The following is a 20,849-nucleotide window of genomic DNA, read 5'->3' as shown; positions in this document are numbered from 1 at the left end:
AACATATAGATACTGTATGCATGAAATCTATGAAGATGCTTGGTATTTTGAGAAAAGTTTGTCCTTTTGTTCTTCCTTCCTCTCATTTAACTCTCTATTATAGTTTAATCTTCCCTCATCTTAATTACTGCAACCTTGTTTGGGCTTCGACACATCCAACATATATTAATAAATTATTGATTATTCAAAAAAGGTTTCTCAGAATGATATCACATGTAAACAGATATGAGCCATCAGCTCCCCTTTTCATTAAATATTCATTATTATCAGTCAATAAAATTAACATTTTCAAAACATGTTTATTTATGTTCAAATTTAAAAAATTATATACAAGATCTTCCTTCTTCTTTTCATAATTTCTTTTATGTTAATTCCGATATTCATTCGTATGCCACAAGGCACAAAGATGATTTTAATTTACTGTTTTGTAGAACTGGTAAACATCAATCTTTCATCACTTACAGAGGTCCCCACTTGTGGAATTCACTCAATAAATCTCTTAAATCATCACCATCCTTGCCAATATTCAAAAAACATTTAAAGAGCTTTCTTATTGTTTCATCTTTGTAATGTTCATTATTTGATCTGAGTTACATTTTCTTGTGTTTTTTTTGTTTTTTTTTACTCTCCCTTGTGTAGCTTTGTTTTGTGTTTTATTCATATATGGAAAGGATTCTATATAATCCACCAGGCTTCTTCCTTTCCTTGCATGTTATTTCATTGTTTTTCATTTTTTTGTTTATATTTGTCTTATATTGCTAAATAAATAAACTAAACTAAACTAAAACTAAATTAGCTGTTTTACTAGTGAATTTAAGTAGATTAGCTGTTTTACTAGTGAACTATAGTAGATTAGCTGTTTTACTAGTGGACTTAAGTACATTAGCTGTTTTACTAGTGAACTATAGTAGATTAGCTGTTTTACTAGTGAACTATAGTAGATTAGCTGTTTTACTAGTGAACTATAGTAGATTAGCTGTTTTACTAGTGGATTTAAGTAGATTAGCTGTTTTACTAGTGAACTATAGTAGATTAGCTGTTTTACTAGTGAACTATAGTAGATTAGCTGTTTTACTAGTGAATCTAAGTAGATTAGCTGTTTTACTAGTGAATCTAAGTAGATTAGCTGTTTTACTAGTGAACTATAGTAGATTAGCTGTTTTACTAGTGAACTATAGTAGATTAGCTGTTTTACTAGTGAATCTAAGTAGATTAGCTGTTTTACTAGTGAATCTAAGTAGATTAGCTGTTTTACTAGTGAACTTAAGTAGATTAGCTGTTTTACTAGTGAACTATAGTAGATTAGCTGTTTTACTAGTGAACTATAGTAGATTAGTTGTTTTACTAGTGAACTATAGTAGATTAGTTGTTTTACTAGTGAACTATAGTAGATTAGCTGTTTTACTAGTGAACTATAGTAGATTAGCTGTTTTACTAGTGAACTATAGTAGATTAGCTGTTTTACTAGTGAACTATTGTAGATTAGCTGTTTTACTAGTGAACTATAGTAGATTAGCTGTTTTACTAGTGAACTATAGTAGATTAGCTGTTTTACTGGTGAATCTAAGTAGATTAGCTGTTTTACTAGTGAATTTAAGTAGATTAGTTGTTTTACTAGTGAACTATAGTAGATTAGCTGTTTTACTAGTGAACTATAGTAGATTAGCTTTTTTACTAGTGAACTATAGTAGATTAGCTCTTTTACTAGTGAACTTAAGTACATTAGCTGTTTTACTAGTGAACTTAAGTACATTAGCTGTTTTACTAGTGAACTATAGTAGATTAGTTGTTTTACTAGTGAACTATAGTAGATTAGCTGTTTTACTAGTGAACTTAAGTACATTAGCTGTTTTACTAGTGAACTATAGTAGATTAGCTGTTTTACTAGTGAATTTAAGTAGATTAGCTGTTTTACTAGTGAACTATAGTAGATTAGTTGTTTTACTAGTGAACTATAGTAGATTAGCTGTTTTACTAGTGAACTATAGTAGATTAGCTGTTTTACTAGTGAACTATAGTAGATTAGCTGTTTTACTAGTGAACTATAGTAGATTAGCTGTTTTACTGGTGAATCTAAGTAGATTAGCTGTTTTACTAGTGAATTTAAGTAGATTAGCTGTTTTACTAGTGAACTATAGTAGATTAGCTGTTTTACTAGTGAACTATAGTAGATTAGCTTTTTTACTAGTGAACTATAGTAGATTAGCTGTTTTACTAGTGAACTTAAGTAGATTAGCTGTTTTACTAGTGAACTTAAGTAGATTAGCTGTTTTACTAGTGAACTTAAGTAGATTAGCTGTTTTACTAGTGAACTTAAGTAGATTAGCTGTTTTACTAGTGAACTATAGTAGATTAGCTTTTTTACTAGTGAACTATAGTAGATTAGCTGTTTTACTAGTGAACTTAAGTAGATTAGCTGTTTTACTAGTGAACTATAGTAGATTAGCTGTTTTACTAGTGAATTTAAGTAGATTAGCTGTTTTACTAGTGAACTTAAGTAGATTAACTGTTTTACCAGTGAACTTAAGTAGATTAGCTGTTTTACTAGTGAATCTGAGTACATTAGCTGTTTTACTAGTGAACTTAAGTAGATTAGCTGTTTTACTAGTGAACTTAAGTAGATTAGCTGTTTTACTAGTGAACTATAGTAGATTAGTTGTTTTACTAGTGAACTATAGTAGATTAGCTGTTTTACTAGTGAACTATAGTAGATTAGCTGTTTTACTAGTGAACTATAGTAGATTAGCTGTTTTACTAGTGAACTATAGTAGATTAGCTGTTTTACTGGTGAATCTAAGTAGATTAGCTGTTTTACTAGTGAATTTAAGTAGATTAGTTGTTTTACTAGTGAACTATAGTAGATTAGCTGTTTTACTAGTGAACTTAAGTACATTAGCTGTTTTACTAGTGAACTATAGTAGATTAGCTGTTTTACTGGTGAATCTAAGTAGATTAGCTGTTTTACTAGTGAATTTAAGTAGATTAGTTGTTTTACTAGTGAACTATAGTAGATTAGCTGTTTTACTAGTGAACTTAAGTACATTAGCTGTTTTACTAGTGATCTATAGTAGATTAGTTGTTTTACTAGTGAACTATAGTAGATTAGCTGTTTTACTAGTGAACTTAAGTACATTAGCTGTTTTACTAGTGAACTATAGTAGATTAGATGTTTTACTAGTGAATTTAAGTAGATTAGCTGTTTTACTAGTGAACTATAGTAGATTAGCTGTTTTACTAGTGAATTTAAGTAGATTAGCTGTTTTACTAGTGAACTATAGTACATTAGCTGTTTTACTAGTGAACTTAAGTAGATTAGCTGTTTTACTAGTGAACTATAGTAGATTAGATGTTTTACTAGTGAAATTAAGTAGATTAGCTGTTTTACTAGTGAACTATAGTAGATTAGCTGTTTTACTAGTGAACTATAGTAGATTAGCTTTTTTACTAGTGAACTATAGTAGATTAGCTGTTTTACTAGTGAACTATAGTAGATTAGCTGTTTTACTAGTGAATTTAAGTAGATTAGCTGTTTTACTAGTGAACTATAGTAGATTAGTTGTTTTACTAGTGAACTATAGTAGATTAGCTGTTTTACTAGTGAACTTAAGTAGATTAGCTGTTTTACTAGTGAACTTAAGTAGATTAGCTGTTTTACTAGTGAACTTAAGTAGATTAGCTGTTTTACTAGTGAACTATAGTAGATTAGCTGTTTTACTAGTGAATTTAAGTAGATTAGCTGTTTTACTAGTGAACTTAAGTAGATTAACTGTTTTACCAGTGAACTTAAGTAGATTAGCTGTTTTACTAGTGAATCTGAGTACATTAGCTGTTTTACTAGTGAACTTAAGTAGATTAGCTGTTTTACTAGTGAACTTAAGTAGATTAGCTGTTTTACTAGTGAACTATAGTAGATTAGTTGTTTTACTAGTGAACTATAGTAGATTAGCTGTTTTACTAGTGAACTATAGTAGATTAGCTGTTTTACTAGTGAACTATAGTAGATTAGCTGTTTTACTAGTGAACTATAGTAGATTAGCTGTTTTACTGGTGAATCTAAGTAGATTAGCTGTTTTACTAGTGAATTTAAGTAGATTAGTTGTTTTACTAGTGAACTATAGTAGATTAGCTGTTTTACTAGTGAACTTAAGTACATTAGCTGTTTTACTAGTGAACTATAGTAGATTAGCTGTTTTACTGGTGAATCTAAGTAGATTAGCTGTTTTACTAGTGAATTTAAGTAGATTAGTTGTTTTACTAGTGAACTATAGTAGATTAGCTGTTTTACTAGTGAACTTAAGTACATTAGCTGTTTTACTAGTGATCTATAGTAGATTAGTTGTTTTACTAGTGAACTATAGTAGATTAGCTGTTTTACTAGTGAACTTAAGTACATTAGCTGTTTTACTAGTGAACTATAGTAGATTAGATGTTTTACTAGTGAATTTAAGTAGATTAGCTGTTTTACTAGTGAACTATAGTAGATTAGCTGTTTTACTAGTGAATTTAAGTAGATTAGCTGTTTTACTAGTGAACTATAGTACATTAGCTGTTTTACTAGTGAACTTAAGTAGATTAGCTGTTTTACTAGTGAACTATAGTAGATTAGCTGTTTTACTAGTGAACTATAGTAGATTAGCTGTTTTACTAGTGAACTATAGTAGATTAGCTGTTTTACTAGTGAACTATAGTAGATTAGCTGTTTTACTAGTGAATTTAAGTAGATTAGCTGTTTTACTAGTGAACTATAGTAGATTAGCTGTTTTACTAGTGAATTTAAGTAGATTAGCTGTTTTACTAGTGAACTATAGTAGATTAGTTGTTTTACTAGTGAACTATAGTAGATTAGCTGTTTTACTAGTGAACTTAAGTAGATTAGCTGTTTTACTAGTGAACTTAAGTAGATTAGCTGTTTTACTAGTGAACTTAAGTAGATTAGCTGTTTTACTAGTGAACTATAGTAGATTAGCTGTTTTACTAGTGAATTTAAGTAGATTAGCTGTTTTACTAGTGAACTTAAGTAGATTAACTGTTTTACCAGTGAACTTAAGTAGATTAGCTGTTTTACTAGTGAATCTGAGTACATTAGCTGTTTTACTAGTGAACTTAAGTAGATTAGCTGTTTTACTAGTGAACTTAAGTAGATTAGCTGTTTTACTAGTGAACTATAGTAGATTAGTTGTTTTACTAGTGAACTATAGTAGATTAGCTGTTTTACTAGTGAACTATAGTAGATTAGCTGTTTTACTAGTGAACTATAGTAGATTAGCTGTTTTACTAGTGAACTATAGTAGATTAGCTGTTTTACTGGTGAATCTAAGTAGATTAGCTGTTTTACTAGTGAATTTAAGTAGATTAGTTGTTTTACTAGTGAACTATAGTAGATTAGCTGTTTTACTAGTGAACTTAAGTACATTAGCTGTTTTACTAGTGAACTTAAGTACATTAGCTGTTTTACTAGTGAACTATAGTAGATTAGTTGTTTTACTAGTGAACTATAGTAGATTAGCTGTTTTACTAGTGAACTTAAGTACATTAGCTGTTTTACTAGTGAACTATAGTAGATTAGATGTTTTACTAGTGAATTTAAGTAGATTAGCTGTTTTACTAGTGAACTATAGTAGATTAGCTGTTTTACTAGTGAATTTAAGTAGATTAGCTGTTTTACTAGTGAACTATAGTACATTAGCTGTTTTACTAGTGAACTTAAGTAGATTAGCTGTTTTACTAGTGAACTATAGTAGATAAGATGTTTTACTAGTGAAATTAAGTAGATTAGCTGTTTTACTAGTGAACTATAGTAGATTAGCTGTTTTACTAGTGAACTATAGTAGATTAGCTTTTTTACTAGTGAACTATAGTAGATTAGCTGTTTTACTAGTGAACTTAAGTAGATTAGCTGTTTTACTAGTGAACTTAAGTAGATTAGCTGTTTTACTAGTGAACTATAGTAGATTAGCTGTTTTACTAGTGAACTATAGTAGATTAGCTGTTTTACTAGTGAACTTAAGTAGATTAGCTGTTTTACTAGTGAACTTAAGTAGATTAGCTGTTTTACTAGTGAACTATAGTAGATTAGCTGTTTTACTAGTGAACTATAGTAGATTAGCTGTTTTACTAGTGAACTATAGTAGATTAGCTGTTTTACTAGTGAACTATAGTAGATTAGCTGTTTTACTAGTGAACTATAGTAGATTAGCTGTTTTACTAGTGAACTATAGTAGATTAGCTGTTTTACTAGTGAACTATAGTAGATTAGCTGTTTTACTAGTGAACTATAGTAGATTAGCTGTTTTACTAGTGAACTATAGTACATTAGCTGTTTTACTAGTGAACTTAAGTACATTAGCTGTTTTACTAGTGAACTATAATAGATTAGCTGTTTTACTAGTGAACTATAGTAAATTAGTTGTTTTACTAGTGAACTTAAGTACATTAGCTGTTTTACTACTGACCTTAAGTAGATTAGCTGTTTTACTAGTGAACTATAGTAGATTAGCTGTTTTACTAGTGAACTATAGTAAATTAGTTGTTTTACTAGTGAACTTAAGTACATTAGCTGTTTTACTAGTGAACTATAGTAGATTAGTTGTTTTACTAGTGAACTATAGTAGATTAGCTGTTTTACTAGTGAACTATAGTAGATTAGCTGTTTTACTAGTGAACTATAGTAGATTAGTTGTTTTACTAGTGAACTTAAGTACATTAGCTGTTTTACTAGTGAACTATAGTAGATTAGCTGTTTTACTAGTGAATTTAGTACATTAGCTGTTTTACTAGTGAACTGAAGTAAATTAGCTGTTCAACTAGTTAGCTTATGTGGATTAGCTGTTTTACTAGTTAGCCTAAGTGGATTATCTGTTTTACCAATGCTCATTTATGTTGTTTATCACACTCTAACCAAATGATTCAATGCTAAGATGAAGCTACAGCTGCATTTCATGGCAGAATGTTTTTCTAAAACAATTTAAACAAAGCAAAGATAATAAAAGTGCAGTCGTCGCTCTCTACGTCCAATAAGGAGTTGAAACTGTAGAATCTGTATCTTCTCTGTTTGAGCTAACGGACCCAAGACGGGCAGGTTGAGGCCGGTTCACTCGTCTGGTCCCGGTTCAACCGGTCGGTTCACTCGTCTGGTCCCGGTTCAACCGGTCGGTTCACTCGTCTGGTTCTGGTTCTGGTTCTATCTGGTTCTGTCTGGTTCTGTCTGGTTCTGGTTCCAGGCCCGGCGTCTCTCCAGCAGACAGAACCTCCTCTCTGACCCACATCCAGAACCGTGGAGGAAGTGGGTCAGAACCGTGGAGGAAGTGGGTCAGAACCGTGGAGGAAGTGGGTCAGAACCGAGGAGGAAGCGGGTCAGAACCGTGGAGGAAGTGGGTCAGAACCGAGGAGGAAGCGGGTCAGATTCTGATCCGTTAGCGGTAGCACCAGCACGCTCTCCTGAACAAGGAATATTGATCTGAATATTGATCGATGTTTCCACATGAAAATGTCAGAGAAGGACCAGAACAGAACCAGAACCAGAACCAGCGGGAAAACCAGCATTAAAGACAGATTTAAGGATGTCGGATCTAATCCTATATATATATATATATATATATATATATATATATATATATATATATATATATATATATATATATATATATATATATATATATATAAATTATTATATAACTCCCCAGATATTTTCAGGTCTTAGTATCAAACAGTTTGAACAGGAATGAAGCTAAAACATTCACTGCCCTGGTGCATTCTGGGAAAACACATTCAGACAGAACTAAACGTTTGTTGATATGATGCCAATCAGGAAAGACATCAGCGATTGATCTCTGAGAAGCAGCTGCTGCTGTAAATAGCTGTTAGCTTCTAGCTGTTAGCAGTTATCAGTTATCAGTTATCAGTTATCCTTCTGATTGGTTGTCCCTTTTTTCTGCTATAACTTTTGAATGGTTTGACATAGAAAGTCGTGGGTGCAATGGCGAAACTACCATATATGCAGACAATGCGACTGCATAGGGGCCCGCACGTGCAGGACCTGGGGACTTGCGGGCCCCTATGCGACTGCATAAGGGCCCGCACGTGCAGGACCTGGGGACGTCCGGGCTTGGACTTTTTTTTTTTTTTTTTTTTACATCAATATTATGGCCTGGTTATGAAGATATATCTAGTTTAAATACAAAATTTAATTTATAGATGATCTCGGATGATGCCGGTGTAGTGCGCATGTGTAACCCATATTTGCGTAGAGGAAGAGTTGGCGAGTGAGGAGAGGAAAGGAGTTAAGGCTGATTTATGGTTCTGCGTTACACCAACGCAGATTACGGCGCAGGGTACGCGGCGACGCGCACCGTACCCTACGGCGTCGGTTTAACGTGGAACCATAATTCAGGCTTGAGAGTTGAACTGTTGTCAGGAATTAATTAATGACTTTGCCCAGCGGAAGGCCCGGAAAGTCAAACTGTAATTGTAAGTAATGACCCATTATTATTAATATTTGTTATAGTGATAGTCTATCACAGTTTGTTTGTGTTTATGCGTGTTTATGATGTTTTTATTTGTGGTGTGCCGCCGTGCCACCAAATTTCAATCTGTGCGCTGTGTGGGTTTATTCTCAGCTGTTGGCACTGTCGGTGTTCTGTCGCACACCGGCGCACTGTGTGCGTTATGCTGTTGGTTATATGTGCTATATATATGGGATTTTTTTTAAACATATCTATGTGCGCTGTGGTTGTGTTAAGGGTTAAAGCTGTCAGTAGTGCCCGTTGTAATTTGAATGGTGATGCATCTGCTGTGAGATTGCGTCAATCACAGCGTGTCTGTTTTGCATTGTGATGGGCAGGGCCCGGTTTAATGATCTTGCATCGGGGCCCGGTGCTGAGTTGTTTCGCCACTGCGTGGGTGGTGTCATGTCTGATATGTTCATGGGGGGCGGTGGCCGTGAGTGCGAGGGCCCGTTCATCGCTGCTTGCAGCTTTAATTATTATTATTCTTCCGAGAAATGAATTGCCTTTTTGGAGGCCTTAACATGCTTCAAAACTCACCAAATTTTGCAGACGCTTCCAGAGTCGCGGAAAATTACGTATTTTATGGGCGACAGGCATGGGTCCACAAGAATGGGCTCTATAGCGCCACCTATTTTATGTTTTTTGAAGAGCCCCACAATATGGTTTGACTTACAGCAATGACCTTTATGTGTCTATTATATCAGACAAAGATCTACAAAAAAGTCTCTTGGACCCATGCTCTAAGTTACACAGGAAGTCCGGCATTTTGAACAGAAAATTGCATTTTTCATGAATTCTGGTCATTTCTAGGCCTCGTATTTTACCAAACTCCTCCTAGAGATTTTATCAGATTGGCTCATCAACAGAAGCATCATCATATCAGAAACATCAATTGGCTGTAATTCAGCAATACATGATTTGATGTGGTTGAAAACGTATGTGCATGATTGTAGGTTGAGCCTAAAGACATCTATGGTGGAATATTCAGGATCGGTTGTAGCGCCACCTGTTGGCACCAGGAATTGTCATGTCTTCTAGTATGCATCTGTGCTCCAAGCGAGATGAGCGGATGGATCTCAAAGTTGGTCAGATAATAGGTAAGACATTGACGATGACTGACAGAGAAAACGATACGTTTTTATCAAAGGGCGGTGCCGTTAGAGGTAGTCAAATTTCGGTGTCTCGCCATGATGTAAATTAAACATACTTGGTCCAAATTGACCCAAATCTGTACATTTAATCATTTAATCTGACTTCCATTCAGAACAAGTGGATATGACAATCTTGGATGAACTGCATAGCGCCACCTTTTGGTCAGGTATACATTTTTCATCAAATTATGTGCTGTAATTGCTGTTTCCTTCATCCAATCACAATGAAATCCATACATGTTATTGTCGTAAGGGATCTGTTCCTATGGATCGGCCCATTGTTACCGATACCCGATCTAGAGTTTTTTTCAATATTGATGCCGATACAGATACTAAATATTGATTCGGTGCATCCCTAATAGTGCTGTTTATTTTTCCATATGAAATTACAATTTATTCTATTAATTTCCTTTATAATCCTTGGTGGGATTGCAAGAGAATATGCTGGATAGATTAACCTGGATAATGATTCAATTTTGGTTAACAATGTTCTACCAAACAATGTTAAGCCAACTTTGCAGCCAGTTATTTAAAGCGACACTACGTAACTTTTCCACCGTAATATCATATTTCATCATCATCATTGTGATGGTACATCAACTTCCAACAGGTTTAATGAACCTCTGTCATGGTCTGAGGGGTCTGTATCACCTTCACTGGCACTATGTAACTTTGAGGAGCATGGTAGGAACCCTGCCACACTAAAAAACTACACATTTTTACGACTTTGACTACTTTACGGCATACGTCACTTCCCCCTCCTTCCCGATTCTTAGTCGAGACGAAAATGGGCGGGGCTTGGAGCGCAGCTCCGCAGAAGCTGGTAACCCGTTGCTGCAGCAGCAGCTCCACATAACAGACGTGGGGAAAAGATCGCTAATGGTTTAACTTTACAACGCTTTCCTGCTCGGAGGCAGAACCACGCAGGCCAAGTATCTGATATAACAAAGTAAAAGAGTGAAAGAGTCGTCGCCTCGCTTGGATCGCGGCTGTAACGACCAAACCTTCCACACAGTAAAGCCTGAACTATGGTTCTGCGTTAAATCGACGCAGACCTACGGCGTTGGGTACGTGGCGACGTGCAACGTACGGTGCGTGTCGCTGCGTACCCTATGCCGTAGGCTCTGCGTCGATTTAACGCAGAACCATAAATCAGCCTTAAACCACAAACACTCACGCAGACCGGGTCGGATCAAAACACGGGTTTTATTCCCCACTTCTCCAGCTAAACGCAGTTGCTGGCCAGCTCTCTGCGGTGATTAACCCCAATCTTCAGATAAAACTAGTTTGTTGAGGAAAAAATATTAACTCTTATTTGTAGCTGCAGAGGAAAAAAATAATCTCACAAGAAAAACTAAAATATTGCTCACGCCTCGGAGCCTCTTCAGCATAATATAGCAGTCAAAAAAAAAAAGAAAAGAGAAGTAAGAGTAATACAAAACATGTACTGTATGTTGTACTATTATACTAATTTATTGAAACACATGGCGAGTCAAACATTTACCAAAGCAGCTGCCAAACACTCCTAAACAAGGTAGCCGGAGACGGTGGTTGTGCAGAACTGCGGCAGTAAATCTTTTCTAAAGAGTGGAGCTCCGACCGGGAGCTCCATTCTTCAGTAGAATTTCTCCATATACTGCTCCCTGGCTTCCTTGTTTAAGGTATCCCGGTAAATTCCAGTTCCTTTCCAGCAGTTCAACATCTTTTTTTTGCGTTCCGTCTGTTCACTTGGTGAAACAGAAAAGCGTCCCGTCTTCTCTCAAAACAAATGCAGCGACGGGACAGGAGTTTTCCGGCAGTACGCGCTGGTGCTCATGGGAAACGTAGTGTTCTTTCTGGTAAAGCACTACCGCTTTTGTCCAAAGGAGCCGCCAAACTCAGAAAAGCTGAAAGTTACGTTGTGCTGCTTTAAGTTTTTTGTTACATTTATCGTATTTTGAATATTTTCTTGTTGGGGGGACCTGGAGGGGGCGAGGGCCAGGAGGGTGAGGGCCCGATCATTCCGATCAACGCTGCTGCAGCTTTAATTGGTTGTTGTTGTCCGTATAGAAACTAGCGTTGCCACCTTTCAGAAATAGAAATAAGCGATTTCAGCAGCGCAGGAGCCAAAAAAAGGAACATCCACAAAACTTCTAAATTACAGAGAAATGTATTTATTTTATATGAAAAAAACAAAATGCTTTGATTTAAAGTTTAAAGTGCTTTAATAGCATTGAACTAGCATGACTGTACAGACAGACAACAATATAGCAGCTGAACTAGCCTCCTATGCTAGCAGCTGAACTAGCCTTCTGTATGTATAATGATGTATAATAATAATAATAATAATGTAGAATAAGCTACAAGTGAAGAATCTGGTGTAAAAGTGAAACTAATATATTACACAGTCTCATTACAGGTGAAGCACGATATTTTAAGTCTTTATTTGTTATAATTTTTATGATTGAATTGTTTATTGGACCAGACCCCCCAGACCCCCAGACCCCCAGACCAGACCCCCCAGACCCCCAGGCACCCAGACCCCCAGACCCCCAAACCAGACTCTGATCCAGACCCCCAGACCCTCCAGACCCCCAGACCCCCCTACCTTCCAGAGTCCAGACTCCCGGCAGCATCAGCACCAGGACCATCAGGTCCATCAGCAGCTCCATCCTGATTCCAGTTATTCCACAGTTTCCTGTTATTCCCGTTATTCCAGACGTTAATCCCGGTATTCCCCTGGTCCCAGACATTAGAGGTTCCAGAGGTTAATCCAGAGGTTCCTGAGGTTCCAGGGGTTAATCCAGAGCTTCCTGTGGTTCCCGTAGTTCCAGACGACGTTCCAGACGGAGTTCCAGACGTTCCAGACGTTCCAGACGTTCCAGACGTCCGGCTGGACGACAGCAGGGACCCGAGCGGGGAACGCCGAGCAGATTCATCCAGACCTCGTCATCCTCGTCTCCGTAGGACGAAGGTGGAGATGGAGAGATGATGGAGAGATGATGGAGGAGATGGAGGGAACGATGGAGGAGATGGAGGGAAGAGCAGATTCATCCAGACCTCGTCATTCCTCCGGAGGATGATGGTGGTGATGGAGAGATGATGGAGGGAAGTGGGACGGAGCAGGATGATGGAGGAAGAGCCGTCGGATCAGGGGGAGGAACCAAGTGGAGGGGGAGGGACAAACCCAGACCCCCCTCCCCTCCCTGGTGGGGGGTCTGGAAACCCCCCCTCCCCTCCCCGCGTCCTGCTGGGGGTCAGGAACCATTAAGGAGTTCCTGCTGGGGGGGGGGAACCAGGAAGTTTTCCTGCTCAACTCCGGTTCAGCAGTTTCTGCTGCAGTTGAAACGTAGACTTTAAAATGTAAATTTTAAATGTCTTTTATTTTATTTTATTTTTTTTATATATTTTTTATTTTTTTATATTTTTATATTTTTTTATTTTATATTTATATATTTATATATATATATATATATATATATATATATATATATATATATATATATATATATATATATATATATATATATATATATATATATATATATATATATATATATGTATTTTTTTCTGCTGAAACTGTGAGTAAAGTTTGAAGGTAAGAATTTGGATCATTGTCTGAAGAAAATAAATCAATCTGAAGAAATAATCAACACAATACAACTATTTAAGATGCATTTATCTGTTTCAGCTCCATCTGGTGCAATCTGCATTTCAAGAAGAATTAATAAATATGTCATGTTTTCAGAGGTTGTTTAGGTGAACTGGTCTAAAGCCCCTGGTTGTGGCAGCAGGAACTGCAGCTCCCCCTGGTGGTGGCAGCAGGAACTGCAGCTCCCCCTGGTGGTGGCAGCAGGAACTGCAGCTCCCCCTGGTGGTGGCAGCAGGAACTGCAGCTCCCCCTGGTGGTGGCAGCAGGGACTGCAGCTCCCCCTGGTGGTGGCAGCAGGAACTGCAGCTCTAAAGCCCCTGGTGGTGGCAGCAGGAACTGCAGCTCCCCCTGGTGGTGGCAGCAGGAACTGCAGCTCTAAAGCCCCTGGTGGTGGCAGCAGGAACTGCAGCTCTAAAGCCCCTGGTGGTGGCAGCAGGAACTGCAGCTCTAAAGCCCCTGGTGGTGGCAGCAGGAACTGCAGCTCCCCCTGGTGGTGGCAGCAGGAACTGCAGCTCTAAAGCCCCTGGTGGTGGCAGCAGGAACTGCAGCTCTAAAGCCCCTGGTGGTGACAGCAGGAACTGCAGCTCCCCCTGGTGGTGACAGCAGGAACTGCAGCTCTAAAGCCCCTGGTGGTGGCAGCAGGAACTGCAGCTCCCCCTGGTGGTGACAGCAGGAACTGCAGCTCCCCCTGGTGGTGGCAGCAGGAACTGCAGCTCTAAAGCCCCTGGTGGTGGCAGCAGGAACTGCAGCTCCCCCTGGTGGTGGCAGCAGGAACTGCAGCTCTAAAGCCCCTGGTGGTGGCAGCAGGAACTGCAGCTCCCCCTGGTGGTGGCAGCAGGAACTGCAGCTCCCCCTGGTGGTGGCAGCAGGAACTGCAGCTCCCCCTGGTGGTGGCAGCAGGAACTGCAGCTCCCCCTGGTGGTGGCAGCAGGAACTGCAGCTCCCCCTGGTGGTGACAGCAGGAACTGCAGCTCTAAAGCCCCTGGTGGTGGCAGCAGGAACTGCAGCTCCCCCTGGTGGTGGCAGCAGGACCTGCAGCTCTAAAGCCCCTGGTGGTGGCAGCAGGAACTGCAGCTGTAAAGCCCCCTGGTGGTGGCAGCAGGAACTGCAGCTCCCCCTGGTGGTGGCAGCAGGAACTGCAGCTCCCCCTGGTGGTGGCAGCAGGAACTGCAGCTCCCCCTGGTGGTTACAGCAGGAACTGCAGCTCCCCCTGGTGGTGGCAGCAGGAACTGCAGCCCCCCTGGTGGTGGCAGCAGGAACTGCAGCTCTAAAGCCCCTGGTGGTGGCAGCAGGAACTGCAGCTCTAAAGCCCCTGGTGGTGGCAGCAGGAACTGCAGCTCTAAAGCCCCTGGTGGTGACAGCAGGAACTGCAGCTCCCCCTGGTGGTGGCAGCAGGAACTGCAGCTCCCCCTGGTGGTGGCAGCAGGAACTGCAGCTCCCCCTGGTGGTGACAGCAGGAACTGCAGCTCTAAAGCCCCTGGTGGTGACAGCAGGAACTGCAGCTCCCCCTGGTGGTGGCAGCAGGAACTGCAGCTCCCCCTGGTGGTGGCAGCAGGAACTGCAGCTCCCCCTGGTGGTGGCAGCAGGAACTGCAGCTCTAAAGCCCCTGGTGGTGGCAGCAGGAACTGCAGCTCCCCCTGGTGGTGGCAGCAGGAACTGCAGCTCTAAAGCCCCTGGTGGTGGCAGCAGGAACTGCAGCTCCCCCTGGTGGTGGCAGCAGGAACTGCAGCTCCCCCTGGTGGTGGCAGCAGGAACTGCAGCTCTAAAGCCCCTGGTGGTGGCAGCAGGAACTGCAGCTCCCCCTGGTGGTGGCAGCAGGAACTGCAGCTCCCCCTGGTGGTGAAAGCAGGAACTGCAGCTCCCCCTGGTGGTGGCAGCAGGAACTACAGCTCCCCCTGGTGGTGACAGCAGAAACTGCAGCTCCCCTGGTGGTGACAGCAGGAACTGCAGCTCTAAAGCCCCTGGTGGTGGCAGCAGGAACTGCAGCTCCCCCTGGTGGTGGCAGCAGGAACTGCAGCTCCCCCTGGTGGTGACAGCAGGAACTGCAGCTCCCCCTGGTGGTGACAGCAGGAACTGCAGCTCCCCCTGGTGGTGGCAGCAGGAACTGCAGCTCCCCCTGGTGGTGGCAGCAGGAACTGTCTGCTGATGTCCTTCCCTGTCTGCGTTGTGTTTTATTGGAGCATTAAATTGAAACGAGGTCAGAGTTGGTGGTTTCGTAACCGCGGAGACGGAGGATGAAGGAGGGAGGAAGAAGAGGAGGAAGAGGAGGAGGAAGAGGAGGAGGACAGACAGGGAGATGGAGGGAGATGGAGGGATGATGGGATGAGGGGAGGAAGAGGAAGAAGAGGATGGAGGGAGGGAGGGAGGGAGGGAGGGAGGGAGTGAGGGAGGGAGGGAGGGAGGGAGGGAGGGAGGGACTTGAGGGACTTGAGGGAACTAGGGGGAACTAGAGCAGAAGAATCTCCACATGAAGCTGCACAACTAGAGATTAGAGGACGGTTGCCGTGGAAACGGAGCCAGGGTGGAAGATGTAGGTCAGAGGAGTCACCAGACCGGACTGGAGGGTCAGGACTCCGGGGGGGGGGGGGGGGGGGGGGGTCCAGGACCTGGACCAGGACCTGGACCTGGACCAGGACCAGGACCTGGACCAGGACCTCTGGTTTGCAGGCCGGAGCTTCAGGAGCTGCGTGCTGGCCTGTGGTCCCCCATTTATTACATAGATACAATTGATAAATCAGTGTTTCTCTTGGTTAATGTCGTTCTTTTACTGGATAAATATCATAATCACTGTTGTAAGTGGAGAAACATGAAGCCTCTTTCCAATGTTTTATAAATGAGTTAAAAAGTGTTTTGTCTCTATACAAAATATTAAGTCAAATAACTCCACAAAAAATGATTAGCCGATATATCAAAGTATCTTTTATTTTAAGTCTCTTTCTGAAATGTTGATGCTATTTGCTTTAAAATGCCTTACTGTTTTTTTGTTATTAATTTTACTTGTCTGCCTTATTGTTTGTGTCTCTTGTTCATGAAACATGTTTTATTTTTTATATATTAAGAAATATTTGTATAAAATGTGTTTTTCTTGTTTATAAATTGTGTTCAATGAAAAAAAAAGAAAAAAAGAACTGAACGAATGATTTAGTGATGAACACATGAAAGAGTTTATCATCAATAACTCGATCTGACTGGTCTGCATGACGTCTGCAAATTGCGCAACCGGAAGCGGAAACAGTTCGCGCCGTGAGATTACATTTCAAAATAAGAGCGTCGTAAACAAAATAAGAGCGTCTTAAACTGATCGTCTGTCCGTGAAGAATTCACTATATATTAGTGCTGGCCAATGATTAAAATTTTTAATCTCAATTAATTCATGATTTCTGTAATTAACTGCGATTAATCGCATATTAATTGCAAATTTATTCACACATTTTGTGCTGTTCTAAATTACCTCAAGGTTTTTATGTTTTTTAATCCCTTTAACAAGATGAGAAAGGGCAAATATGCTGCTTTATGCCAATGTTTATTCAACTTGCCACAAAAAAGGCTTTTGACCTGAATGTAACATTCCTTCATAAATACAAACACAATGTAGTCCCAACTTTACACTTGGAAAGACTAACTTAAGATTCCTGTTTTAAGCAGCTCAGTGTAAAACAATGAACCATATGCATCACAAACATTGCACAAGAAGTGCATTGGTCAGTTAAATTTTACCTGTAATTATGTCTAACCTCATACGGAGGAAAATAAAAGGCTAAAAAATATCCCCTTCTCCTAAGTGGGTTAAAAACGGGGATACAAAAAATAAATTACAAACAAATAAAGTGCACATGTAACGGGACGGGAGTAACTCAGCCGTTTCCTCACCTGAATCCTCAGTGCACTCGTGCGAATCGCAGTGTGTGTGCGCCCGTCTGTGCGCATGTGTGTGTGTGTGCGCGCGTGTGTGTGTGTGTGTGTGTGTGTGTGTGTGTGTGTGTGTGTGTGTGTGTGTGTGTGTGTGTGTGTGTGTGTGTGTGTGTGTGCGGGGGGGCATTGTTGAGTTATATGTTTTATGTAAAGCGCTTTGTGTTGCATTTCTTATTTTGTAAGAAAGGCGCTTCACAAATGCAGTTTGATTTGATTTGACTCGTCCTTTTTTGCAAGCTGCTCCAGCGTTGTCTGATTTTGACGGGGGGGGGGGGGGGGGGGCAGCGCTGCGCTCTCTGGTATTTGAGACTCAACGTACTTCGGTGGTAATTCATTTCAAATCGATGGTACATGTAAATAACTCCAGTCTTGTCCAGCGAACCATCTGGCATCTTTTTGAAAGGGAACTTGCTGTTCAAAAGTCGCTTTTCATTCTCCATCTTTCAGTTCACCAGACTTTTTTTTTTTTTTTTTTTTTAAATGTGCGTTAAAAAAATTGTCGGCGTTAAGAGAACGTTAAGTTAACGCGTCGTTAACGCTTTAAGTTGGACAGCCCTACTATATATATATATATATATATATATATATTGGTATATATATATATATATATACAAATGGACGGTTGGAAATTGGTCTAAAATTAGTTAAAATGTCTGGGACAAGAGAAGGTTTTCAAGTAAAGATTTAATTACTAATTTAAAAACCTGTGGTGTCATCCTAAGTTCAGGGATAAGTTGATCTGGTCCAGTTTTGTCGCACCAATAAGAGAAAAACATATTTGAATAATGAAGTTAGTATGAGTCTGAGTCTGAGTCTAACAGACGTGGATGATTTATCTCCAGTCAAATCTCTGCGAACTGAGATTAATAAATATAAATCCTTGTGAGTGAAGAGGAAGTTAACTGACCTTAAATCCTAGTGTGTTTGTTTTTAAAGTTTGGAAAACAGTGAAAATATTTATTGGATGAGTAAAGTAAGAGATTCAAGGTAAAAGTCTGGTCTAAGTCTGGATAAAGTCCTTTTTATTCTTATAAGTTTTGTTTTTGTTCTGTTCTATTTTTATTTCTTTTATACCAGTAATAAATATTAGTGTAAGAGTGTGTTTGTGGGAGTAGTGGACTGTGATAGGCTGAGTAGAGAACCGAAGGTAAATTACACTAAAGGTAAAAGGTAAATTACACTAAAGGTAAACTTCCTCTGGCTCCATCTGGTGGACAGAAGGTAAATTACACTAAAGTAACGACCAGCTCCCCATGAGGAGAGGAGGGAAACTTCCTCTGGCTCCATCTGCTGGACAAACGCTGGAAATGCATTACCTTATTCCAATAGTCAAAAAAAGGCATACACTTGAATTTAATTGAATTTAAATTTTATTTCTAACATGAAACCGAAGTGAATACAAAACAAAACAATAATAATCAATAATAAATAAATGTAAATAAGAAAACAAAACAAAAATATAAATAAAAAAAATGCATCCACCATAATTAACCTGCTCGAAAAGGAGTAGGAAGAAATAAAACGTATTAAATCCTACCCCTAAACTATATTTCATTATGATGAAAATTAGTTTAAAGAATGCGATGGTTTCTCTAACTTCAAGAAAACGTGTTCAGCTGTTATCAATAAAATGGCCATTTAAATAGAAACCTGTTTCCCTGTTTTTACAGACTCATTAAACCGAAGTCAGTTCACTTCATTCATGTTTTATTTTCCCCAAAAAGAAATTACATGCAGTTTATTATATCAGGATATCAAATGATTAAAATGAATCATGATCATGTTTGTTTACCAGGTTAATACAGATGTTTGATTGAAATAAACTTAAAAAAAAATCCAATGTTTCACATATGAAGATTTCATGAACGAACACTTAAGAATTATAAAATAAACAAACATGATACATTTAAAAAAGTGTTAAAAAGATATGAAGCATCAATTACAAAACATTTGCTCACATGAGAACCAGCTGTGTTTTTAGACGTTTAAACAGTTTTTCATGTTTTAGTATCTTTGAGATGCAGTTTGTTTAAAAACTCTGATCTTTGGACTGAAACTTGAGAAGCGACTCATAAACTCTGACATTTGAACACTTACAACATTTACACAGAAATATTTTCTTTAATACCGATTTTTCATTTGACTTTTACTCTTTTATGTTATAAAAAAAAAGCTTTCAGATTTAGGAACATGGTAGAATTTTAAGTCGTATTTTTAACTGGTAACAACATTTATTTAAACGGTAAAGTTTGAAAGTAAAACATAAAATCTCATCCCAGTGATTACAGCACATTTATAACATGAATACAAACTTGGATAAAATGACTCACAACCAGGGCCGCCGCAAGAGGTGTGCGAACCGTGCGACCACACGGGGCCTCGCGCCCCAAGGGGCCTCGCGCTATGGGCCGTTTTTTTTTTTTTTTTTTTTCAAATTTTTTATTTTTTTTTTATTTCGTTTTTTCCCTTATAAATATAAACAGTCACGTTCCATTACAGACCTAAATGTGTACTAGTCTGTGCATATCAATAAATATATGTGTCTGTTGTTCAATACAACTGATCAGATCAAGCGCAGACACAAGCTGCTCTGATCCAGACGGTGGAGTTGGAACAAACTGTCACACAATGTCGAGAGAACGAGACAGATTCAGGAAATTTCCATCAGAGGATGAAAAAAGAAAAGAACTAAAGAAAATGGAAGAGTTTAATGCCTCTCTGAAAGGCTTGTTTGATAAATTTGTTACAAAAATCACCGATCCGCCCGGGTCTCCAGCAGCCGTGGGGCCCCGCGTCGAGGCAAGAGATGATGATGGGGCAGGGGAAGGAATCCGGTATTTTGATAATTGGAGAGTTAAAATTGCACATATAGACACCCGATCCGACCTGAAAAACCCAAAAAATGTTGCTAGGGCCCCCCCCCCAGCCATTTCACACAGGGCCTCGCAAATCTCCCAGGTGGCTCTGCTCACAACTATATAGACTTTTATATTTTGTTATCTTATTCAACGCTGAACAAATACGCTCAATGTTTTACAATAATATTTAAAGGTGTCCTATTTTCAAAGTTTTAAGATTCGTTTGTTTGTACATGTGAACTTTTAACTTAAAATAATCCTGATCTTGGAAACGTTATTCCATCAAAACATTAAAGACACAGATATATTTTCTTTATCTCAGGTTAATCTCTTCTTTGTCTGACAGATTCTGATATCAGTAGTTTTTGCATCACCAGACTTTCCAACATGGAAATAAGGGAAGAGTTTCTCACTGAAAGTGTATTTGTGAGTGCAGATGTGTGTCATGTCTTCAGGGTTGTAGAAGGAAACCGTCCCCCCGTCATAGTCCAGCTGGACTCTGATCCTCCGGGGACTCGTCTCCACCGTGACGATCTCAACACCATTGCTGTATTTTCCATCACGATGCCGTAAACACCAGATTCCATATTTAGGTGAAGGAGAGAGTATCTCTCCCTTCCTGTCAACGGACTCTTTAACCAAACCAACCTGCCAGTCAGGATGATCTCCCACCTCCACCTCCCAGCTGAGTTTCCCTGAGGTCAAACCCTCACAACCAAAAACATTGGCATAGCAGTTATTTCTCTCTGGATTATCAGGAAGCTCCTGGTCTGTATATCCACGTCTCACACTG

General features: G+C 39.3%; 1 protein-coding gene across 3 annotated transcripts in view; it reads right to left on the bottom strand.

The window, feature by feature from the left end:
* The window catches only part of LOC133457563 (ephrin type-B receptor 2-like), a 100,289-nt gene extending 87,533 nt beyond the window's left edge, over positions 1-12,756 (bottom strand). For all 3 annotated transcript variants that reach the window (XM_061736939.1, XM_061736940.1, XM_061736941.1), the window contains exon 1: positions 12,243-12,756. In XM_061736939.1, the coding sequence (XP_061592923.1) occupies positions 12,243-12,387 (145 nt within the window). In that variant the 5' untranslated portion in view covers positions 12,388-12,756. The remainder of the gene's footprint in view (positions 1-12,242) is intronic.
* Between the last annotated feature and the right edge of the window lie 8,093 nt (positions 12,757-20,849).

This window comes from Cololabis saira, chromosome 12 (genome assembly GCF_033807715.1).
Source record: "Cololabis saira isolate AMF1-May2022 chromosome 12, fColSai1.1, whole genome shotgun sequence".
In the NCBI taxonomy this organism is placed as follows: Eukaryota; Metazoa; Chordata; class Actinopteri; order Beloniformes; family Belonidae; genus Cololabis; species Cololabis saira.
The sequence above is the reverse complement of the archived record's forward strand: the minus strand, read 5'-3'. Positions and strand labels throughout refer to the sequence as shown.